The sequence below is a fragment of the Protopterus annectens genome, chromosome 14.part0 (assembly GCF_019279795.1).
Source record: "Protopterus annectens isolate FY-2018-M chromosome 14.part0, PAN1.0, whole genome shotgun sequence".
Taxonomy (NCBI): domain Eukaryota; kingdom Metazoa; phylum Chordata; order Ceratodontiformes; family Protopteridae; genus Protopterus; species Protopterus annectens.
The window spans coordinates 229,951,385-229,976,714 of NC_056748.1; the positions used below are offsets into that span (position 1 = coordinate 229,951,385).

At 38.6% G+C, this 25,330-nt stretch overlaps 1 protein-coding gene across 1 annotated transcript in view; it reads left to right on the top strand.

Annotated features, from left to right (window-relative positions):
* CFAP43 (cilia and flagella associated protein 43) overlaps positions 1-25,330 on the top strand; it is a 3,581,735-nt gene that overhangs the window by 851,592 nt on the left and 2,704,813 nt on the right. Inside the window, exon 10 of the mRNA XM_044055952.1 lies at positions 21,716-21,796. Coding sequence (XP_043911887.1) covers positions 21,716-21,796 — 81 coding nt within the window. The remainder of the gene's footprint in view (positions 1-21,715; positions 21,797-25,330) is intronic.

Genomic DNA, 25,330 nt, shown 5'->3' on the forward strand with positions numbered 1-25,330 from the left:
AACAGTTTCTTCCTTCTGTTGTACAGTTTGTTTATGGCAGGGGGCCACCAGATTGGCTTCCTTTTTTTGAGGATAGCATCTTGGTTCTGTTTGGGATAGCACGATCCATGCACTTGTGTAAGTGCTTATAGAGTGCATTTGTGTAGGATTCAGCAGTTGTAACTGTATTGTCCATCTGCATGGGTGTCATGAAGTTCACACTTCTGTCTTAAGAAGCATGAAGTTGGCTTTGGAGAAATTTTTTACCATGGTTTCCTTAATGGGGGGTGGGGGCAGGATGTGGATATCAAGGGTGATTAGCTTATGGTCAGATTGGACCAACGTGGAGTTGACTTCAGGTGTGGAACACCGGACACTCATGTTGGTAATGACTAGGTCTAGGATATTGTTGCCCCTGGTGGGGGTGTGGATAAGTTGATCCAGGGCATTGGAGTTTATGAATTCCAGAAAACATTGAGCTAAGGAGTTGGAACACCAGTAGTTTTCCCAGTTAATGGTGGGGTAGTTTGTCGCCCATTATTAGGGTGTTTGGTTGAACCCTAATATTTTCCAGTACATCAAGAAAAGAGGAGTGGGAATCCTGGGGCATGGTGGGGATCTGCAGCAAGCTACAATTTGGATTGCAGTTTTGTCCAGAATTAGTTGCACTTGGATAACCTCAGATGCCTTATGCTGTGCAACTAGCCTGGAGTTGTGGATATCCTTAATGAATATGGATACACCTCCATCTTTGGTGTTTCGGCCCAGGTTACATGGCCGAAAAGTGTGGTATGAGTTATAGCCTGGTAGTGCAATGGTGCTCTCTGGAGCCCACTGCACAGATATCGATGTTCTCCATTTTAAGGAGTGCCTCGAGTGAGTGCATTTTGAGATTTAGACTTCTAACATTAAAGTCCAACTCAGTGCATACCTAATTAACATAACTACCACCTTGTACCTATACAACCATTTCAGATTTTAATTGTCCATACCTCTGTTTAAAGTATAAACATCATGTGTTTAGGCTTCATTCCAAGGTGCACAGATAATTTTGCAGGAAGACTTTAGATATTTAAATTGCTCTTAAATAAAACTAACTGATGGAACAGTGTTTCCATGCATCAGATCCTGAATTAGTGAAAAACATGTTTTACTATGACCTGCATAATCGTTATTTTAGATTTAATCCACTTAGTTATTACATGTTTTCCTTCAGGATTATGGATTTATTTTTTCAGGAAAATTCTGCATATTCTATATCCCCTCTTAATAAAATCCTCCCTCAAATAGAAAAGGCTTGATTCATCCAGCATCCACACTGTGTAACCTCATGAGTCTCAAAAACTGACCCTTGAGGACATTCTTTGTGATATGCCCTGGATGCATGCTAGACTTATGTAAGAGTGTATTTTTCTTGCAATGTTTTCTATATAAACTAGTATTAAGTTTTTTCAATTAACTTCTCTTGACTGTAATGTCAAGAAAATAATGCACTCAGCTGATGACTGATAACTGAATTTAAGAAATGTAGTAGTACTCTGTAAGAACTCCACAAAATCTACAAGATGCTCTCCCGCATCACCCCAGATGATGATATTATCCACAAGGCATCTGTAGAAATATCTTGACTCAAAGAAGATGTTTGTAAATACCTTCTCCTGTTCCCATAGTGTCAAAACTAAATTTGCATACGTATTGGTACATGCAGTGCCATTAGCTACACCCATTCTCTGAATATAGTATTTTTCCTCAAATATAAAAGCATTATTCTCTAATACAAGCTCTAAGAAGGTACAAATCACCCTACTCCTCATCTCTCCTCATCATCATCAGCTCCCCCTTTTCCCATTTTTTCTACATGGGGTTGGAGTATCGTGTTAACTGTTGCCAACTCTCTTAATTCAGTGCCACACTCCTACCTTCTTCAACATTCATGCCTGACTGTCACAGGTCTTCTTTCACACAATCGATCCACCTCTTTGCTGGACATCCTCACTTCCTCTTACCTTCTTCCTGTTTGTCCCAAATCTTTCTCACCAGATTGTCTTCTGTTTTTCTGCACATGTGTCCAAACCACCGTAATCTGTTCTCTTTGATCTTTTCTGCAGTTGGAGCAACTTTGACTTCTGCTCTTATGTCCTCATTTCTTCGTCTGTCGCACAGTGTCCATCCTACCACCCTTCTCAGGCATTTCATTTACATCACCTCTAGCTTCTTCAATTATTCTGCCTTTACTGCCCAGGTTTCTGTACCATACAGTAGTACTGGTCACACCACTGTCTTGTATACCTTACTTTTCAGCTTATTTGGCATACTTGTCATAAACTACACCTGAGACTTTATGCCATTTGGCTGCAGCCCTTCAGATTCTAGCTTTCACCTCTTCATTCAGACTTCCCTTCTCATCAACCACACCTCCCAGATACTTGAAGCTGTCTGCCTGTTCCACTGTCTTCCCTTCTATCTCTGTTCTCAGCTTCTTCTGATTTCCCCAATTTGCTGCCATTTCCACCATCTTATCTGTGCTTAGTTTCATCCCATGTGCCTTCAGTTTTGCATTGCATTCTCCTATCCTTTGTTGAAATTCTATCTTAGAGTCAGCCTTTAATGACACATCGTCTGCATACAGCAACTTTGTTGATCTGTCCCCTCTGACCTGTTTGCTAATGTAGTCCATCAGCAGTATGAACAGCAGTGGGCTCAGAGCTGAACCCTGCTTGTACACCCAGTCTCACTGGGAACCCTTGTGTGAGGCCGAACATTGTTCATACTTGAGTCATTGGGTCCTTATACATAGCCTGCACTAATTCTACCAATGTTTCTGGGACTTCAAACCACCACAGTACTGCCCAGATCAGCTTTCTTGGGACCTTATTATCTCCAAGTCTAGGAATGCCCAGTTGGACACTCTCCTCATCTCTAGCTTCTTGTCAAGTATCTGTTTGACTGCAAACATCGGGTCTGTTGTGCTGCATCCTGATCTGAATCTGAACTGCTCGTTTCCCATCTTACTTTCTACTACTTTGGTAATCTGTTTATCAATCACTCTCTCCAGAACTTTCATGCAATGTGATAGGAGTTTGATGTCTCTGTACCATCCACATTTGTGGATGTCCCCTTTGTTCTTGTACACTGGCACGAGTATGCATATTCGCCAGTCATCTGGGATATGCCTTTCTCTCCACACTGCTATTAGTACCCTCAAGAGACATTTCTCCCCCATCTCACCAAGCATCTTTATCATATCTGCTGTGACCTCATCTGAGCCTGCTGCTTTCCCTGACTTAATTTTTCTTAGTGCTGTTCTTACTTCTTCTAGTGTGGGCTCCTCCTCTTCTCTCATCGTAGGCTGTTTCTGGGGCAGTACAGCTTCTGTAGGTTTTTTTCATTCAGAAGCTGCTGGAAATTCTCCTTCCATCTGCCTTTAATGTCCTGTGGACTGGTGAGCATGTTGTTGTTGGCATCCCTTATGAAGGGTGTCTGACTTTCTTCATTATCTTTCTGTCTTTCCCTTGCAACCTGATATAGTTTCTTTGTGCCACTTTCACCTCAGATGTTCTTCATTCCACATTGCTGCAGTCCTAACTATTGGGTAGTCCGCTGTCCAGTCGGCCCGAATACCAAAGTATATGGCTGACGTCGGTCAGGCGCGTAGACTGGCGTCAGTGCGTCAGGGTACTAATCGCATGACCACGTCATATCCTCAGTCTTTTTGCCGCATGGTCCGGCAGAAGCAATTTATGCGGTGCAGGTTGGCGTTCTGAAAGTTTCTGAAGCCAGAGTTTCAGACCGAATCAAAGTTGGCTAAGTTACCCGTTGGGGAATATTTTGGTTGGTTTTCTTGCCTCAGTATTTAACCGGATGTCAGAAAAAGTGAATAACTGTATTTCTTGTGGGAAACAGATACATAGGGATTACCATACTTTGTGTATACCTTGTTTAGGGCCTGACACGACTTTGTTGGATGCGGCTCTTGTGCTAGATTTAAAACGCACTATTAAGAGAAGGTTAGACTGTGCCAGGTTAGTGTTTGGGAAGCGTTGTAATTATAAATGTGTAGATGGGATGCTCGGCGGGCTTCAAGGCTAAGCGCGCAACAGCAAACAAAGTTTAGAGTGGAAGAACCGACAAATCCCAGAAGTCGGAAGTTCTTCTTTGAGGGTCAGTGGGAGAGGTTTTTTTTTGCCTTTTTCTTTCTCTCAGGGAGAGACTTTGCTGTTACAGGATATCTCTCTCTCTAGGCCAGGGGGAGGCTGGGGGGGAGGTGGCTGTTCTTCCCTCTTCTTCCTTCTTCCTCTCTTGGCCTCCCTGTTTCCAAGGCTTCTTCTGGCAGGCAGGCTTCTTTCTGCTTCAGTGGGGTTTCTCCTAGTGCTCAGGGTCTTTTCCTAGGGAAACATATGCTTAAATGGCAGAGAGGATTTGATTACTATGATAAGGGATCTATGCCCTAGCCATAAGAGGCCTAGGTCCTGATGTGGAACCTGAGTTTGAGTTTTATGCTCGAGGCTCTGGAGGCTTCTGGTCTTTCTGGAAGACTTACAGATCTTTATTCTGATTTCTGATGATGATACTTCTTCAATTCAGCTCCTCCTGGAGGATTTTTCTTTTTCATTTCCAGAAAGCATTTTTCATTTTTGCAGATTAAAATTCAAATTAGATTCTCTCTTTCTCAGGAAAAGGGAAAGGAATTTTTACCTTTACCCCAGCATAGGCCTTAGCTATACCTTTGGTAGGCTTTGTTTTTTTGTTGTTTTTTGCAATGTTTTCCCAATCCTGATTCTCTTGCTCCCCCCCCAGTTAAATCGGATAGAGTATTATTATACCCTGAAGCTCATAAGTAGGCATACGAGTCCCAGGGCAGTCGGAAAGGTCTCTCTGGGGGCCTCTCAGTGTGAAAATAAAGTAGGCCAGGCCTGTCAAAAATGATAAAGAGGCAAGGGCTTTGGATAAGGGCTTTGGATAGATGGGAAAGAAAGTTTCTAAGATGGGAAAGAAAGGACATACTTCTTCCTCAAAAAATAAATCTAAATATCTCTCTATCTTCAATTGAAATCTAAGGTGATCTTGAAATGGTACTTGTTGCTAAAGTAAGTTAGGATCGCTGTGGCAAGGTTTGCTGTGAGTGTTCTAAACATTCTGATGTGGTTGTGAAAATGAAGGTGTGTTAAGGCATGCCGCTGTGTGTGGTTTTGATGTGGTGCAGGCCTCCTCAGGGTGGCTGCCACTGGTTCTGTTATGTTTGGACATTTTTGGATGAGAGATCAGAATTTATGCTGTCAGTTGTTAGGTGCAGTTTTTGTTTGCTCCTTTGCAGTCTGAGAAGAGTTTTGAGACAAATGTAGAAAAATTTTCCAAGAGTAGGACCTTTTGGTTTAGTGGCCTCCAGGCTTAAGGATTAAGGGTTTGCTGAGGGATCCCAGTATCCTAGGTCTTAGTGGTAGGGGAGGAGTAGGTCTAGACAGGGTAGGCTCAGGATTCTAGTTCTTTGCTCAGGGGTGCAGGGGTCAGACTTCAGGTGGGTCCTTTTTGGGCTGGCACGTTAAAGCTGCCAGCTTTAGCTTGCCTTCTGCCCTCTGTGCCTGGACATTTTAAGCTGGCACTGTTGGAAAGGGCTGTCTTTTTAAGAAAATTAGAATTTAATTACCCAAGACAGTTGGGTTCTGGGTTTCATTCACCACCAGGTTGGCCTTTTAGGTTTTATTTCCATACCTCTCCTCCTTCAGACATTCCTCATTCAAGACAGACAAAGACAAATTTCAAAATTTCCCTCTTACTCCATCTCTGGGGCCATTCAGGCCCTAATTCAACACCGAAAAGGGCCTAGTTTTTTCTTCCTCTGTTCGTTCTCGTGAAAAGGGAACATGTGGAGATCATTTTTGGTTGTCTATCCTCAACACTTATCTGGACATTCCAAAGTTTAAAAATGTTGACGTTACAACAGCTTACTATCCTCAAAACTTTAAAGATCATGGGATGGTAACACTGCATGGTAGCTTACCTACTAGAGCCTCTGCTAGACTAAGTGGCAGAAAGTATATCTAAGTTTTATCAAGTTCTTCTTACTTTCATGTGCCTATAAGACTAAGTTGCAGAAAGTATCTCGCTTAGTTATCTACACAGTCAGGCCTTCAAGCTAAAAAATTTTCAGGCTAATCTATCTTTGCTGATTCTGGCTGATTCTGGATTGCCTGATTCAGGCTTGCTTTCTGGCTCTAATAAAAATACAGCAGCCTTTCTTGCCAGGGTAAATATGTCAAACAAAATAATCTCCCGAAGGGTATTCTGACATAGGGTTCAAAAGTCATATAGCAGCTAGCAACAGCTTTCTTTGGGCCCGGAACAAACAAACAAATAAAGCCACCAGTCCAGCAATCAGTTAATTCAGTCTTTATCTCTACATCCACAGTTTAGGCCTTCTAACTCTGGCATCATGCTTGACTGTTCAACTTTCTTTTACAAACTTTCATGGCATATGATGACAGGGCTCTGGAACTTCCCAAAGCCAAACTGAGGAAGAGGAATCTGGTATTCATTAAATACATTTATTCAAAACTACCAAACGAATTTTGGGGAGATTGGAATGGTACCTCTGGGACGGCCTCCTAAACGGATTGACGAAGTCGACTGAACGGCCAGAATTGCTTGGGAAAGAATTTCTTGGGGAGCTCATGGAATGGAAAGTGGATCCAGAGATGTTGTGAGATGCAAAATCACAAGTTGGACATGACATGAAGGGAGAGTCACAGTCAAGTCAAGGCATCTAATGGCTTTCAAAGGGTTTTCCTTAGCAGACGTGTTGAGATTAAGACACAACAATTGTCAACACATGGCATCAAAGCACATACTTCTTAGCAAGATGTCAGCAGTCAAGTTACTATTAATGGTTTTAAGGGAACTGCAACTTCCTTTACAGGCAGGGTTTCTCACAGCACTCAGAGGGAAAGAGATCTACACCAGCAAACAATGGGGGAAGAGCAGACAACCATGACAAACCACGAGAGTTGACAGTGTCCTGGGGAACTCAGACATAGGACATGACCTTTTGAACTTGGAACTGAAGATCTGTTCCTTCTCCCCTACTTTTTTCCCAAAGCAGCTTCTTCATGGAAGCTGAAAGTTCACACCACATGGGGAAAGTGGATGCCCTCTCTTTCAGTTGTGCACCACTCTCAGTTCGCTTCCTGCCTCTCTTCCAAAGTTTCAAGGTGCAACAAGAGGTGCATGTAGCCTCCAGATCAAATCCACAGCACTGCTTACCCAGGTACTGGAAGATGGCCCAAACCCATGCAGTAGTTGCTCGCCTTTCAGATTACACCCCTTCAGAGGTCATTACTGACTCTCAAAATGTCTCAGCCTTATGGCTCCTCTTCATCTCTCAGAGATTCTGTTTGTGAAGACAGACAGGCTGGCAGCACTCAATTTGGAGACTTTCTATTCATCTTGTGGACCTGAGAGAATACAAGTGATTCCAAAAAAATGGAGAGCTGACAAGGAAGGATTTTGTTTGAGGTTTGCATTTTGATCTCTTGAAAAAAAGTGGAGATTATTTCTTTATATCTTCTTTTTTGTCTGGAAGTGTTAACAGAAAACTGGAGTCTTTCTTCAATATTAAGATTGCAGCAATGCAAACTATTTTTTTTTGTTGAAATTTTCTTGTCTTTTTCCAATTTCAAGTACTTATAGCACTGACAAGAATATAAGAGACCCTTTTAGAGCTCTGTTTTCTGCTTGGGTTTCTCATTTTTTGTGTTGCACTTACTTACTCTTTGAGCTTTTTAGGCTACTACTGAATTGGAATTTTTGAATTTGAAGACTGCTTTTTGCATTGGCTCTGCCTGCAGAAGGGTGATTTAGTTGTAGGCCCTTATGCAGTGGAGGCTTTTTTGATTTTTCATAAGGATAGTGATTTTTTATACTTGAAGCCTGTCTTTATGCTTAAGGTGGTTTTTGATTTTTCATAAAAGGTTACTATCCATGCAGTATTGCCTCCAAGTTTTAGCTTTTGACAGAAAATAAAAATGGCCTTTAAAAGATAACACAGCTTGGTGCGTTTTTATTTGCCCAGGACTTTGGATTTTAGCACAAGCATTTTAGTTGCGTTGTTTAGTTTTGGATTTGAGTTTTTTCAAGGAGTTTCATTGGTTGTCACATTTAAGTTGTTTATTCCATTTTGGGTATTTGATTTAAATTAAATATTTTTTGTTATTCTCAGCATGGCAGGGATTTGTGACACATTTGCTATTCCATCATGGCAAGGAGATTCCAGCCGGGATTAGGCCTCATTCCACTAGGGCTACTGCCACTTCAACAGCATTTCTGAGGGTGGCAACTAAGGATATTTTGGAGGCAGCTACTTGGAGTTCAGTGCATACTTTCTCAGCATTATCACCTTCCTCTCTACTCTAAGTCTAGGGCTGGTTTGGTTTTGCCACTTGCATGGTAAGGCATGTTGTCAGTTCCTGCTTCCTTATGATTTGCCAGCCTCCTCACCTCTGCTTTGGGATTCTACCCAATAGTTAGGACTGCAGCAATGTGGAATGAAGAACATAGTACAGTTTTGTACCTACCATAAATGTAGATGTTCGAGGATCCACATTGCTGCAGTCCACTCCCTCCTTCCCTCTGTGTTTAGGGGTGGTTCTGTGTAGGTGAGGTGAGGTTATATTCTGCTATTTTTTTTGTATTTTGTGTTATATTTTTTGGTGCAGGTATTGGGGTTTTTTTGGTTTTGGCCTTATCTTTCAGGGCCTCTGACATTCTGGGGCAAGAGACTGATATGACGGCCGGGATATGTGCACGGTAGTGGCCTCTGACGCACTGGACGCCGTCTACCGCGCCTGACCGACCACGCCAGCTACATACTTTGGCATTCGGCCCCACTGGACAGCTGGACTACCCATGTTCTGTGGATCTCGAACATCTACCTCTAACATTTACATTTATGGTGGTGGTACACTGCTAATTTTGTATATTTGTACATATATTTTGGTGCAGGTATGTTGGGGGTTTTTTTGGTTTTGCCTTATCTTTCAGGGTCTTCTGACATCTGGGCAAGAAAAGACTGATGATATATAGTCGGTCATGCATTTTACATTAGTACCCTGACGTACAGGGTCCACGCGCGCCCGGACCGCCCGGCACGTACACTTGGTATTTGCCTGACGAAGACGACTGGACAGCGGACTACCCAATAGTTAGGACTGCAGCAATGTGGATCCTCGAACATCTACATTTATGGTAGGTACAAAACTGTACTTTTGTTAGCAGTAAAATCTGTTTTTGTGCTCAAGAAAGTCTGAATACTTTCTACACCAAACTCATTGGGGATGAACATAAATAACAAAGTAGCAAATAAAAAATCATTATTCATCACAGGTTGTCCCTGTCCATGCATACAAATCTTCTAGAAAACTTTTTGTATCTTTCAAAACAGTAGCTACAGTGTCCAAAACAGGTTTTAAAGTCTTTTCATTATAAATCGACAGGAGCTCAGTTGCCCACCCTTTACTTGACAAAATAAGTCTCATAGGTGGTTGAGTCAGGTTCTAATGGACCTTCGGAGGTCCATACAAGATTGGAACTACTGGATGCTCAACCACAAGATAACATGTAGGCTAGAATCAGTAAGACCAGTCATTAATAAATCTTACAAAAATACCAGACCTCTATCAATAAGCGCTCTTATTTTATATTTCTTCACATTGACATAGGTCATATCATCACTCAACAGCTGTTGCAACTGTTCAAGATAAAACGACCTGTCCATTATCACCACACTTCCACCTTCATCTGCAGATCTTATTTCAATATGTGAGGCCCAAGATCTCTTAGTGCAGACAGTTCATCGGCTGTAGTATTACAAAAAGTATATTTATTTATTTATTTTAATGTCCTGTGGACTGGTGAGCATGTTGTTGCTGGCATCCCTTATGAAGGGTGTCTGACTGTCTTCTGTATCTTTCTGTCTTTCCTTTGCAACCTGATATAGTTTCTTTGTGCCACTTTCACCTCAGTTTGTTAGCAGTAAAATCTGTTTTTGTGCTCAAGAAAGTCTGAATACTTTCTACACCAAACTCATCGGGGATGACCATAAATAACAATGCTATGTCTAAAGTAGCAAATAAAAAATCATTATCATCACAAGTTGTCCCTGTCCATTCCTACAAATCTTCTAGAAAACTTTTTGTATCTTTCAAAACAGTAGCTACAGTGTCCAAAACAGGTTTTAAAGTATTTTCAATATAAATTGACAGGGGCTGAGTTGCCCACCCTTTACTTGACAAAATACGTCTCATAGGTGGTTGATTCAGGTTCTAATGGACCTTCAGAGATCCATACAAGATTGGAACTACTGGATGCTGAACCATAAGATAACATGTAGGCTATAATCAATAAGACCAGTCATTAATAAATCATACAAAAATACAAGACCTCTATCAATAAGTGCTCTGATTTTATATTTCTTCACATTGACATAAGTCATATCATCACTCAACAGCTGTTGCAACTGTTCAAGATAAAACAACCTGTCCATTATCACCACACCTCCACCTTCATCTGCAGGTCTTATTTTAATATGTGAGGCCTGTCTAAGATCTCTCAGTACAGACAGTTCATCAGCCGTAGTATTACAAAAAAGTATATTTATGTTCGCTAGTCAAGGATTTACAAATTTCTTCATCGCACAGTGACACAAATGCCTCAATATGTGGATTAGCAGTGGGAGCAAAAGAGCTTGATTTCCTAAAGACACTATGAGAGACTGTTTGTTCAGGGTACAAAAGAGATAAAGAAATGTTCCTTGCAAACAATCTAAGGTCATCCAGTACTTCCGTCAAATTAGAGGAATGGGAAGGAATAAAAGAAAGACATTTGTTCAACAAAGCTAACTGCTGTGCGACAAAGTGCAGGAAGAGATATTAAATACCAAACTTTCTATCTCCTGCTCCTTGTTTGTACCGTGTTCATTGTATTCTGATTCTCCACTCTGCTCCTTGAATGGCCTTTCCTCTGACCATTGTCGATGGGTAAAGGCATTGGCAAAGTAAATTCTGTTGAAGCCATTTCTAAATTTGTAACATTAGATGTGGAAGGCATTGTTTTTTGTCTTGGTTCTTAATACGAGTAGCTAATCTATTTGTAGCCACTACCTTCTCTCTCCCATTAAATTCATTGACAGCAACCATACTCTTTTGTATTAACATCACTTGTTACAGTGTCACTGTCAATTCCAGGAACGGCAGTATTCATATTGATCTCCCTATTCTGTTGTGGCCAAGAAAACACATGTCCCTTGTTAAAATCATTCAAATTCCGCTGTAACTTCTTAATCTTAGTGCCATGTAGGCATTTCTCATAATCAAGTACATTATCATGCAGTTCATCAATGTTAATTTTGCAGGTTTCAGAGCTAAACCTTGAGCAGAACTCTTTCTGTGCTGTATCTATCTCAGCTGTCTGTTGCTTTTCAAGTGGATGGAAAAACTCATTTATAAGTCTTAAATAATTAAGACTTAACTGCAGATTCAGAGTCTGCCACTGTTTAAGCAGCTCTGGATAAACATTTCCGTAAGTGGGCATTTTTAAAATCCTTAGCTCACATGGAATTGTTTTATGTTTAGTGGCAGCTTCAAAATGCAATCACTGCCATTGCCACCATTTAAACTTGAAAAGTTTATTCTCCAGGTGTCTTAAACATTCAAAAAAATCAGCACTTCATGCCAAATCTCCTGTTACTTCATAGCTCCAAAATCATCCTCAGCTGCACTTAAAAGGGAATTAGAATCCAAAAGCAACAGTCTCTGCAAACGTTCAGTTCTCTGTCCTGGATAATAATCTAGCTCCAAGGTAGATCCTTCAGCCATGTCTTTGTAAAACTAACTGGAGTGATGTGTTCAGTGGAAAAACTGCAGATGGAATGTAGAAAGTTTTGAAACAAATTGTTTGAATATCAAAAATCAAAAATTTTTAACATCAGACTCTAGGCATACAACATCAGGGGGCTATATTTCCATAAGAACAAGATACTTGATTAAGGTGAGAGACAAAAAATATAAGAACTTGAAGAGATGTTGAACTACAACTTTAAAAACTGAAATAAACAAGCTGTTCAAACAAATTAAGCACAGTGAGACAAGATCAAGAAAAATGTGAAGAAACTTTATATAAAAATATTAAGCATAATGTTTGTTTGTCTTTCGGCTTTTCCCAGTTAGGAGTCGCCACAGCGGATCTCCGGTCCGCTAATGAATTGGCAGTAGGTTTTTACGGTGCCAAGTTGCCAGCTCGACGCCCAACCTTCAACGAAGGCACGCCCATTCATGCATGTCTTTTGGAATGCCACTCGACCGCGGGGGAGGACATGCAGACTCCACACAAAAGGCCGTCCCCGAAGTCCAGCCGAGAATCGAACGGGAGAACTTCTTGCTGTGAGGCAACAATGCTACTGTTGCACCACCGCGGATAACAAAAATATTAAGCATAATAGGAAAGCTTTTTATAGATACATCAGATATGGAAGGAATAAATACATACAAATTGATAAACTTCTGTGTAAATTCTAAAATTTATTCTCAGACACAACAAATTCTAGATATATTTACAAAATCTTATGCAAAACAATTTGGCTCCACAAAGGGGGAGATAAGTTGTCCTAGTGACATCTGGGTAACCGCAGAAACTGGAATCCAATTAGATTATATTGAAAAAGAACTGTGCAAACTGGATCCAAACAAAGCACAAGGAGGCAGAATTAGTAATAATTACTTGAGAACACTTCAGAAAGAACTTACAGTACCATTATATCTATTATTTACTAGATCATATAAATATGGGGAGATTCCTCAAGATTGGAGATATGTGCTTATTAAACCTGTCTTTAAGGGAAGGGTGAGTAGGACAAACCAAAAGTTATATAGACCCTTAAGTCTACTTTCATGTTGTGGAAAAGTAATGATGAAGGTGATATGGGATAAGTTATTGGCAGAACTGGATAGGTTGGGACTTTAAACCATATATCAACATGCATATTTTGAAAATAGATCTATTACCACCAGTAACATGATGTTCTATAACAATATAATAGCTATGAATTAAAAATTCTGCTGTGATGTAATTTGTATAGATTTAACTTCAGCATTTGACAAGATCATACACAAAACGCTGATAAATACATTACAGCAACAAGGTATCAATGTATTCTTGATAAGATGGATAGCTGCGTGACTTACAAATAGGACATGGCAAGTATCATACAGCAGTTAGACAAGTGAAATTCTTGGTTACAGTCAGGTTGCCCCACAGGGCTGTGTCCTAGGTCCTTATTTGTTTAGATTGCATTTTTGAGACTTAACGTTTTCATCTGAGGTGTTCTGTAGTCCATATGCAGATGACCTCAAATTGGGTAGACTGATTCCTTGTGTTACAGATAAGGTATGTCTGCAGAAGAACTTGACTAAATTGACCTTTTGGGCACATAAGAATAATATGTTGATAAATACATCAAAAACTAAGCAAATGAGATTTGGGAGACAGCAAATGAAATGTGAATATTTAATACAGCACCCAGTGATTGAAACTGTAGATTCATTTAAGTACCTGGGTATATGAGTAGCTCCAGCTTTGAATTTTTCTAATCATATCAACCAAGTGGTTAGCGATAGTTATAGGATCATAGGCTGTATAAAAAGATTTAGAAAGTCTAGAAATTCTGAAGTTATTATGTATTACTTACATTAGACCCATACTTGAGTATGGAATAACAATATGGAAACCTTTTAAGAAAACAAGCTCGAGTAAACTGGAAAGAGTACAGCAGAAATGCTCCAAGGGCATCCATGGATGTCAAAATTTAAGTTATTATGAAAGACTAGAATAACTGAACTTATACAGTGTCTGATAGATGTCTAAGAGGAGGTCTTATTCAGTATGTAGGGCATTTAGAGAAAACTATATCTGGGAATGGGCGGGTCTATCAAAAAGTTCTAGGAATGAGAAGTGTACAAACTGGTTCTCTGATAGAGCAGCTGGTGCATGGAACAGAGTACCCAATTACGTTAAAGCAAGTACTAGTTTAGATATTTTTAAGAATAGCCTAGACACTTATTATGGGAACAAGTGTTTTGGTATATTGGCAGGCTAGAAGGTCATTAATGCCTGTGCTTGAAATATTTGTATGTATGTATAAAAATTGTACACACCCTTGTTAAAATGCCAGGTTTTTGTGATATAAAAAGAGACCACAATAAATCATTTCAAAACTTTTCCCACCTTCAGTGCGACCTATAACCTGTACAATTCAGTTGAAAAACAAACAGATCTGTTGGGGGGGGGGGGTATAAAAAATAAAAAACGTACAATAAGCTGGTTGCATAAGTGTGCACACTCTTAAACTAATATTTTGTTGATGCACCTTTTGGTTTAATTACAGCATTCAGTCTTCTTGGATAGGAGTCTATCAGCATGGCACATCTTGACTTGACAATATTTGCCCACTCTTCCTTGCAAAAGCACTCCAAATCTGTCACATTGCGAGGGCATCTCTTGTGCACAGTCCTCTTCAGGTCACCCCACAGATTTTCTATTGGATTTAGGTCTGCACTCTGGCTGGGCCATTCCAAAACTTTAATTTTCTTCTGGTGAAGCTATTCTTTTGTTGATTTGGATGTATGCTTATCATGTTGAAAGGTGACATTCCTCTTTATCTTCAGCTTTCTAACAGACGCCTGAAGATTTTGGGCCAAAAGTGACTGGTGTTTGGAACTGTTCATAATTCCCTCCACATTGACTCCAGTTCCAGATGAAGAAACGCAACCCCAAAGCATGATACTGCCACCACCATGCTTCACAGTGGGGATAGTGTTCTTTTGGTGATGTGAAGTGTTGTTTTTGAGCCAAATGTACCTTTTGGAATTGTGGCCAAAAAGTTCAACCTTGGTCTAATCAGACCATAACACATTTTCCCACATGGTTTTGGGAGACTTGATGTATTGTTTTGTACATTTTAGCTGGGCCTGGGTGTCTTTCTGTGTAAGAAAAGGCTTCTATCTTGCAATTCTACCCCATAGCCAAGATATATGGAGAATACAGGAGTTTGTTGTCACATGTAGTACACAACCAGTACTTGCCAGAAATTCCTGCAGCTCCTTCAGTGTTACTGTAGGTCTCTTGGCAGCCTGCCTGACCAGTTTTCGTCTTGTCTTTTCATTAATTTTGGAGGGACATCCAGTTCTTTGCAACGTCACTGTTGTCTCATATTTTCTCCACTTTTTAATGACTGTCTTCACTGTGTATATCCAATGCTGTGGAAAGTTTTTTGTATGGTTCCTCTGACTGATACATTTCAACAGTGAGATCTCTTTGATACTTTGTAAGCTCCCTGCGAACCATGGATTTTGCTGTAGCAGGCAACTGAGTAAATGTCAGGAAAATCCTACTAGGACAGCTGAACTTTATTTGTGGTTAATCAGTCTCTTTAATTGATGGCAGGTGTGTACCCAAGAAGACTGAATGTTGTAATTAAATCAAAAGGTGCTTCAACAAAATATTAGTTTAAGGGTGTGCACATTTATGCAACCAGCTTATTGTACTTTTTTTATTTTTTATATTTTTCCCCTAACAGATTTGTTTGTTTTTCAATTGAATTGTACAGGTTATAGGTTACATTAAAGGTGGGAAAAGTTTTGAAATTATTTATTGTGGTCTCATTTTTTTATATCACAAAAACCTGGCATTTTAACAGGGGTGTGTAAACTTTTTATATCCACTGTATTTATATATGTCTTGTATTGCACAGTATCCTTCCTTAGAACCTTCCATTGGTGTTACATGGCTGGGGACTCTGTCCTGCAGGTTGAAGCCAGATGGAAAACACAACATCAGATATGAAAGTTATATACTTATCATAATGATAGATCTTTGTGGTCTTTCTCAATCTGGTTCAACCTTCCCTCCCTCTTGCCCCTGCCTGCATGGCAAGTCATTTGTTATAGGATGATTGTGTGGAAGACGTTATTTGTCCCTTTTTGTTGGGGGTCTTTAGTTCCTCTGTGATTATGTTGGTGCTTTACATAAATTAGACAGAGAGGAGCAAACTTGATCTGAGGTATTCTTGGGGGAGTGAGGGACTGTGGGTTTGGTGAGCCAAAGTCTTGAAGAAATGCCAGTCTCAGCTCCAAGTCGGATTCAGTAACCCCGCAGGTTGAACCAGACGGAAAAAGACAATACAGATCTATTATTATGGTAAGTGCATAAGTTTAGTTTGTTAAGTTGTCATTTTTTATTTCTCCAAGTCTTATGGGTTTCTAATACCATGATGAGAATGCCTAAGTCAAAGTACGATTAAAGGTCATGAAATTAGTATTGTTTCACTCTTTGATGTTAGCCAAAAGTGCTCTTCGCAGCACCCGCAGTGTGCCCAGTAATGACTCCTTCTGCAATTCATATGGTGTTACATGAATTGGTAACATATCTAAATATGACTGTAAATTATTTTTTATAAGACCAGTTGCTCCTGCTACTATTGGAAATGTTGGGGTATCTTTCTTCCACATGGCTCTCATTTCTGCCTGCAGATTAAGGTATTTTTATGACTTTGTGTCTCTCTGTATACAAGACACTGTAGTCACTAGGTGTGGTGATTTCAATTATCAATGCTACTTTTGTCTTCTCTTCTTGGACCACTATATCTGGTTTTCTAGCATATATCTTTTGAACTGTTGGTATTGGGTGATCCCATGTGATATAAACTTCATAATTTTCTATAATTCTTTGTGGCTCATGTTTCCAGTGTTTTTCAGCCACTTCAGTACCATAATGTTTGCACAATCTCCAGTGTAACAGTCTCGCCACATTATTATGCCTTTCAGTATACAGTCCCTCTGCCATTAGTGCATCGCAACCAGCAACAAGGTGTGTGACTGCTTGCAATTCGGTTTTACAAAACCTACATATGTCTGTTTCTCCCACATGTTCAATGGACTTTGTAAACCAGCGTGTGCCCACTATCTTGGGCTGCCAATATTAACCTTTCATTTCTTGATGTGAATTCACCTCTCCTTAACCATTCCTGCTTTCGTTCTTGATCAACATGAGGCTCTTACAGTAGTTTTCTATACTTGCAACTATATTTATGTTTTTTCCACATTTCTTGCCTTCTCATCTGGTCCTTCACCTTATAATCTTTCATTTGTTTTTTAGCACATTCAGTTGCTGTCTGGTTTTTATATATTTCTGGTTTGATTTCCATTCCTACTTGACGTTGATATGCTTCTGCTAAATTAAGCAGAGATGTCATCTTAAATTTATTCTCCTCATGTTTCAAAACTTTCACTACATTTGGATCTTGTGAGGTCAGTAGATATGTGTGGAGTCCCATGATTGCAGATCTATACATGTAATCAATTTCAAGGTGGCCCATCCCTCCTTCTGAATGGGGAATATATAATCTTGGTATACACTGATTTTTATAAATCATTTGGTGAGCATGATGCATCCTTCTTGTTTTAATATCCTATCTATCCAACACTTTTTGCGGCCAGTCAATCACTCCAAAACTATTAAGTTAGGATCGAAAGAGCAAATTGATTTATGGCTTGGATCTTGTTCCTAGATGTCATTGCTGTTTTCAGGATTAATTTAAGTCTTCCAAGTATTCCTTACTGAGCTTTATTCACATTTGTTCATGTTTTATTGCTGATCCTTCATCAATTCACAGTTATTTATACACTCCCTCTTGCTCAATTTCTTTTATATCACATTCTTGTCCCAAACTGATGTTTTCCTGGTTCTGCAGTTTTCCTTTTTTAAAGGTTGCTTTTGCACATTTATCAAGATCAAATGACATTCCAATATCATCTGAAAATGTTTGACAACCTGCAGCTGTGCTTTCAGTTCCTCATCTGATGAGAAGATGAGAAGTCATTAGACTTTGTTGTTTTCTAGAAGCCAAATTGTACCAATGGCCTAAGCTGTTAAGTAAACAGCTTAATGGATTGATGGCAAGGCAGAATAGCAGCGGTGACAGAGAGTCACACTGGAATATCCCCCTTTGGATTTTTATCCCTGGGATAATAATCTGTCCTTTATCATGGCTTAATTGCAAAGTGGTCTACCACTGTTTCATAGTTACTGTAATGTCACAGTTTAGGGTGTATCTTATACATTTTTATGCACTCTTTTATTCATGAATGTGGGATACTATCAAATGCTTTTTTGTAGTCAATCCATGCCATACTTAGATTCTTCCCCTTCTTACAGTTCTCCACTATAACTTTAGCAACAAATGATACTTTTATTGCCCTTTTGTTCTACTGCCATAATTGAGTTTTTTTCTAAATGACTTAAAACTCTGTTGGCGTCAATTCCCGTATATAGTTTATACGTCGTTGGAAGACAAGTTATTGGTCTATAATTTTTAGGGTAGCTTCCAGATTAACTCTTAAGTAAGAGCATTGTTTTTCCCTGTTGTTAACCAATGGGGTGTGTGCTCGGGGTGCGCATATAAATAGTTCTTACTCATGGTTAAATCCTCGTGCAAAGAAGTTAATACTTTAAGCCAAAAGTTAGGTACTCCATCTGGACCTGAGGTTTTCCAGTTAGAGGCTTTTATCAACTTTGTTTCAATCTCTCTGGCTGTTATTTCATCCCATTTCATGTCCTGTACCTTTAAACTTCTTATTCTTTCTTTTACTACTTCTGTCCATTTAACATCTTTGTTATGTTCCACAGGATCTTCATAGATACTTCTCCAAAATGTATCTACTTCCTCTTTTTTTGGTGGCCTTTCAATTCCTTTTAGCTTATTTGTCAATTCTCTATAAAACTTTTTTGGGTCATCAATAAATTGCTTATTTTGTGCTTTTCCCTTATGTTTATCTTCGTATCTTCTAAGTCTTTCCGCCTGTTTTGAAATTTTTAGTTTATCTCCAATAGTGCATAATAGATCCTGGTCTGTTCTAATACTGCAAATTGCTTTTATCACATCTATCTTTCTTAGTATTTTTGTTGATCTATTCCCTCTTCTATAATCTTCTAACAATGACACTTCTTGTCTTAGCGACTGTATAGTTTTTTCTATTCGATATTTCCATGATGGCATTTGCTTTCACCCCCTCTTTTCCCTCACTACCCTGTGTTCCTGTGGTAGAACTTTATCAGTTATTAATTTAGCAGCACAGTAATATATTCTGTTTACTTCTGTTATATCGCATGGATCTCTATGAACAGTCCTAATTACTGCTTTTGTTTTATCAAGCTTCTGACTTTTGGGGTTTTATTAACCTTCTGCAGTCTATTTCTCTCATTGATCTTGATATACCTGTCTTTGTCGATTAAGTCAAGCAACTCTTCTCTTAAATCATTTTCTTCCATACTGAGGTCACATCCATTGTTTTCCGTTTCCTGCGGGCATTCTGTAGAAAGTTCTATAGCATCATCCTGTGGCACATTCTCTTCAGTTTCATCCTGTGTCATCTATTGTTTTGTCATATGGTAACTCACTGGCCTATCACTCCTCAACATTGACTGCATCAGTTTCCTGTTCCTTTCCTTGCCATCTAGCTTCAAATTAAAGTTTATACTGGTTTCCTGTGGAAGGCTCCAAAATATTTTGATATGGCACCTGACCAGTTGCTTCCTATTCCACTGGTTTCCCCTTAATTTGGATATCCATTGTTGTGTCCTGTTGTGGGGCTTTCTGTATTGAATTTACTACACTGAATCCTTCTCTTTGCAGCTGTTCCATAACCTCAATTTCTGTTTCTTTGACTTCTCCATTACTAATCTCTTTTTCTATGTTTCCTCTTAGTCTTCTTATTTTTTGTATTGTGAAGTTTTCCATATCCAGATTCCTTTCCCTATATTTTTCTTCAAATATCTTTGGTGCTACTCTTTTTGTATTGGGTAGTTTTGATTTCTGCTTTTCATAAATATTACACCATATTAAATCTCTTTTCCTTTCCCCTGTCCAAATTTCTTTTTCTCATGTCTATTGATCTTTTTGCTTTTCCTTATTCTGGAGACTCACTCCATCATGCTGTGATGTAGTCTGTTTTAGACCATCTACATTAAATCCTTCACTTCACAGGGACTCCATAATGTCAACTTCTATTTCTTTAACTTCTGCTTTACTAATCGTCTTTTCTACATTACATCTTTCTGCTGTTCATCTTTTTATTGTGAAATTTTCCATATCTGGATGCCTTTGCCTTTATGTCTCTTCAAATATCTTTGAAACTGCCTTCTCTATATTAGTTAACATGGCTTTCTCCTTTGCATAAATATTACACCATATCAAATCTCTCTTTCTTTCCCATGTCCATATTTCTTTTTTATATTTTTTAAATATCTGTAGGTTTTGTTGTTTATATTTTCTCACTTCCACAGATGCTTCTTTTTCCAAACAGATCAAAATTTCTTGATCTATATACTGTTTTTCAAAAATATGTTGTATTATTGAAAGCAAATTTTTGTTTGAAGCTTCTGACAGTTTTTCCTGTGGAAGTATATTTCTTTCTTCTAATTTCTCTTTTAATCGTGTTATATATCTTGTGCCTGGAAATGCTGGGCTTTTTATGTAATAGCAACAATACATAATTTCTTTCTTATCCTCAATAGTCCACTCTATCGTCTTTATGGCTCTTTTCTTGGCCAATCAATTTTTGTCATTTTTGTGGACTGCTACTTCCTTCTACAATCGGGGGGCATCCTCCCCCTGAGCCTGGTCTGGCCCCATTGTAGGAATGTTTCCGTATTTTGAGGATTGTACACTGCCATTTTTTCCAGTCCTGGCACCAGTGCGCCTACCAGGATTGGGCACTTTTTTATCCTGGGTCTTGTGCACCCAGCTATCTTTTCTTTTTATTTTTGATTTACTTTTGTCCATGATATATGCTATATAAATGCAGTCTATATATCAGTGTTGCCTTGGTGAGATCTTGTGAAAAACAGGGTCCAACTTGAAGGTACTCACCTAGACTTGAGGATGAATTCAGTTTCAGCCCTACTACTCTCCTTTGCTTACTGACTTTTCATCTCTCCATCAGGACCCTTGACGTGACATGACATGTCATATTATGGGTTATGTTACGTTGTGTTATGTTACATTATGTTATGGTCATTTATTAGGTCATAGGTAAATTCTATGAAAAATACTGAAATCACATGTTTTTGGAAGAAAGTGAGTGCAGAACCTGCTTGCAATTGTCTTCTGTTGCACAAAAAATACCACTTTATCCTGATGGATACTTAACTGGTTCTGGAAGAGGTTAGGAAAACACAGTCTTGTAACACTAATCAAATTATTTTACAAACAGAGAGATTGACAGAGAGTGGTGTTATAGCAATACAGAGAGCGAGAAGGGGAGGAAACCAGAGAGGCAAATAGATATTATCAAACAACATATTGGCTTAAAAATTCTGAAAGATGAAATGGAGAGGAGTGCATTAAATATGGTGCAAGGAAGGCACAGCACAGTGTGTCTTGGCAGTTAATAGAGTTGCTCATGGTAGACGCAGGAATTCACTTCTTATAAATGGGACAAGAGTGTTTTTATGGAGAGGATAAGAAATAGTGGGCGATAACTTTTAATAAAGCACAGGGTATCTTGAGATCTAGTTGAGTTGTAGATATATTTTTAGAACCGTGGAAACTGTTGGAATACATTTTTGAAGAATTATTTTTACAAAGTAGCATTTGTATATTGTCTCCAATCCAGTGTGTTTTCCTTTTATGTCACAGACTGTGAGAGATTCAGGAGAAGTACAAGCATGGTCTGTGGAAGATGGAACAAACATCAGCACTCTTCATCTTCACACACAGGTATGACTAGTATTTATATTTTACCTTAAAAGCACCCTTGCTTGCAGGCAGAATGATCCTGTCTACTTATACTCATGCAGGCAATATGTGTGTATTTTGATTATACTTACTGTCTTGAGACATTCTTTTTTTCATGCTTTTTATTTTTAAGAAAATCCATGAAATAATCACAACAGAAAATTTCAAATGTAATGCATTAAATGTAATGAGAGAGAGGGAGAGAAAATACTGTAAATACAGAGAAACAACAGACAAACGAGAAGAAAGGAAAACAGAAAATCTAGAATGTAGACTTACCTAGTGACAAGGGTATTTTCTACAATTATATTTTTAAAGTGAGTTGTCATCAAAATTTGTTTTAATCATTTTATAAAATCCTTTGTAACTGTATGGTTATATGTATATAAAATGTATGACTACCAGCCCTGCAAGTTTGTTTGATTAATTTTTCCACATTTTATTCAGCTGACTCCCAAAACTAAAATCACTGTCAACACTTATACCCAAGTCTTTAATTTTCTTTGGTATCCTTGGTTATACTACTGTTTTATAGTATGAGGGTTCCCCCAAGTTACTTTTACCCTTTTGCAGTACTTTGCACTCTGACTCATTAAAATACATTTCATATCTCTGTGCCTGCGGAAACAAATTGTCTAAATACTGCTGGAACTCATATTGCTGATTAATAGATGTCACAGTATCTCTTATTTTGTCATCATCAGCAAATTTTGCAACACAGCCTTTACTTGATTAAAGAAAAAGGACATAAATACATGAAACAAAAAAGGCTCAAAACTGAACACTGAGGGACGCTCCTACATCTTAATTTCTTTTGGTTTGTAACCCTGGATACAAACTTCTACTATTCTATCATTTAACCAGTTCTTTAGCTATCCAATAATGTATTAATTAGTCTTTATTTTTTTTTCTAATGAATTATTGAGCTGATGATGTGGAATCAAGTCAAATGCCTTAGCCAAATCTAAGTCCACCACTACATCATTATCCAAGGCTCTATTGTATCAACATAAAAACTTACTAAATTTGTTATCGTTGATCTTCCTGCAGAAAAAACTGTGTTGGTGTATTTTAAAGTATGCTTCCTTAACTGTAAACTACATTACTTGAATCTATATTTCCTCATAACATTTACCAATAAGACTGGTAAGACATAATAGGTCTAAAATGTTGAGTTTTAAAACTACTACACCCTTATGAATTAGTACCGTATGAGCATTCTTGAATTGGGGGGGTGCTATACCTAAAAATCAAATTTTCTTGATATAAAAATAACACCTCCTTGAACACTATCCTTAATGGGAACTAGAACTCACCCATTTATCTCATCAGGTCCTGCAGCTGTATCTGACTTTGTCTTAGCAAAAGCTTTCTCCATCATATCTTCTGCAATAATAAGACTTTTTTTCTTTCAGACTCCATTTCTCCATTATTCGATTACGCTGCATACCCCCCCCCCCCCACACACACACTTGTTTCTCAAAATAATTAGCAAAACAATGAATCAGTACACACAGTCAGTTGCCATTTTTTGGTCCTGTATTAAGTAAATATTAGAATTCCAAGTCTTCATGCATTCCTAATATATTTATTGAAATACTTGCCAACCATATTCTTAGCCAAATTTGTCTCAAATTGCCAGGTAGTCTTCCTAATCAGCTTCCTAACTCCAGCAGCAATTTGTTTATATGCTGTTCTATTTTGTCCAGAAGAAAATTGTCTTAATCTCCCCTAGCTCCTTCTTTACTTCCTAATGCCTTTATTAATCTTAAAAGCTAATCATCAAGGGCAGAAAAATTGGATTGTAGTGCTTTAGTCACTACAAGCACAAATAGTTTTATGTCATTAAACAATTTTTAATAAAAACTCCCTACATCTTTTCATCTGGAAGACCATCAAATTCTTATCACCAATTCCAAGTTTTTAGAAATATTTTAATTGAAGGATAATCTGCTATATGAAAATTCTCTCCCCCAAAATTAAATTAACCTTGCAGTTTCTGTCAACCCGTTTTAACTTGATTTTTAAGTATTGCATGGTCAGATGAGCCAATATGTTCCTTTCACTCAATATTTGATATTTCAACTTCTGAGGGTTACAAAATAACATTGAATATATTACTTCTTTTCATTGGCTGGAGTGCATGTTTGATAGCCATAAGTTCTTGAAACACTGAAGTATGTTATTTCCTTTCTACTTTCCCCTGCATTATTATTGATTGTCTGTTCATGGTATGTTGAAATCTCCCCAATGATAAATTGCCCACTGATATAATTTCACACCCTTCATATGTTCATCTTATTGATGACTGCTGCAGTAGCCTTATATGCTGTCAAGGATACAACAGCTGGTCGGCTTCTAAAGAGTCAGGGCACCTTCCACCCACCTAAACTGTCAGGCAGCTTGAGCTGAGCTGGCTAAAAGACATGTTTGGGCACAAAACCCTTCAGAGCTTTACTACTGCCACAGAGACTTTCCAGGCTTGACAGTTGGTTTGTGCTTTTCTTTGCTGAGCAGATAAGCGACCTTTGGGGGAAAAACATCCAATTTCTTAATGTTGTTGATGTTTTATTACTTTCATTTTTAGGAAAGTTATTTTAAAGCTAGGAGTGTTGTGTTTTAATGGACTGTCACAAGGCTGTAATGTACTTTTAAATGTTGCATTCATTTGTTCCTGTCAGTTTAAAAGTAATGTAAAGTATGTGAAAACATTTTCTTCTGTGAAAATTTTTTTTTTCTTTTGTGCTTTTTACTGTGTTATTTCTTTCAGAAAAGTAACTTTCGTGGACTGGTAGTGTTTACCAGCAATTGCTGCTTATCTTTCCTGGGAAAGAGGCACCATTTTTGGCTTAACCATAGAACAGAACAGACTTACTGGTCCCACAGTCTGTCCTTTTTTCGGCCACAAAAGGAAAAGTTAAGCAAACAGCTTTTGCCACCACAGTATGCTAGCAGTTTGCCTTAGCAGAAGGTGGGTGACTCCACTGTGGCCAATTGTTATGTCTCACACCACTCATCTTTTACCCCAGATCCTGCTGGTGTAGCACCTACAGCTACTATGGACTGGGAGTTAGCCACATCCTCCATGGCTGTTGGGGTCCCCTCAGTGGGTAAAGAAAAGCCACTGTTGTCAGTTTTGAGAGAGAGAGAAGGGAAAGATTCACTTTTGTGACAGAATGCTGTGCCCTTCCCTGAGGAAACAGCTGCTGCCATTAGGAACATGGTTGGCCCCATTTTTTCTGACAAAAAGAAACAGAAAACCAAGCACACATCTATTCCTTCTCAATTTTTTTAGATAGGTTTAGTTTACTAGGTCTGACTCCAAGTTTAATTAAGGCTATTGATCCTTCTTGTGAAGTAATTTCTGGAGAAACAAAGAGGGATTCTTTTTTTTTTCCTGAAGAGATTCAAGATTGAATCTGAACTGGAAGATGCAGGGATGGATACATGATTTTTTTCCTCAGATTTGTGATTCAGACTCAGAGGATAACGCAGATGTTCTTCGTGTTTCACTGT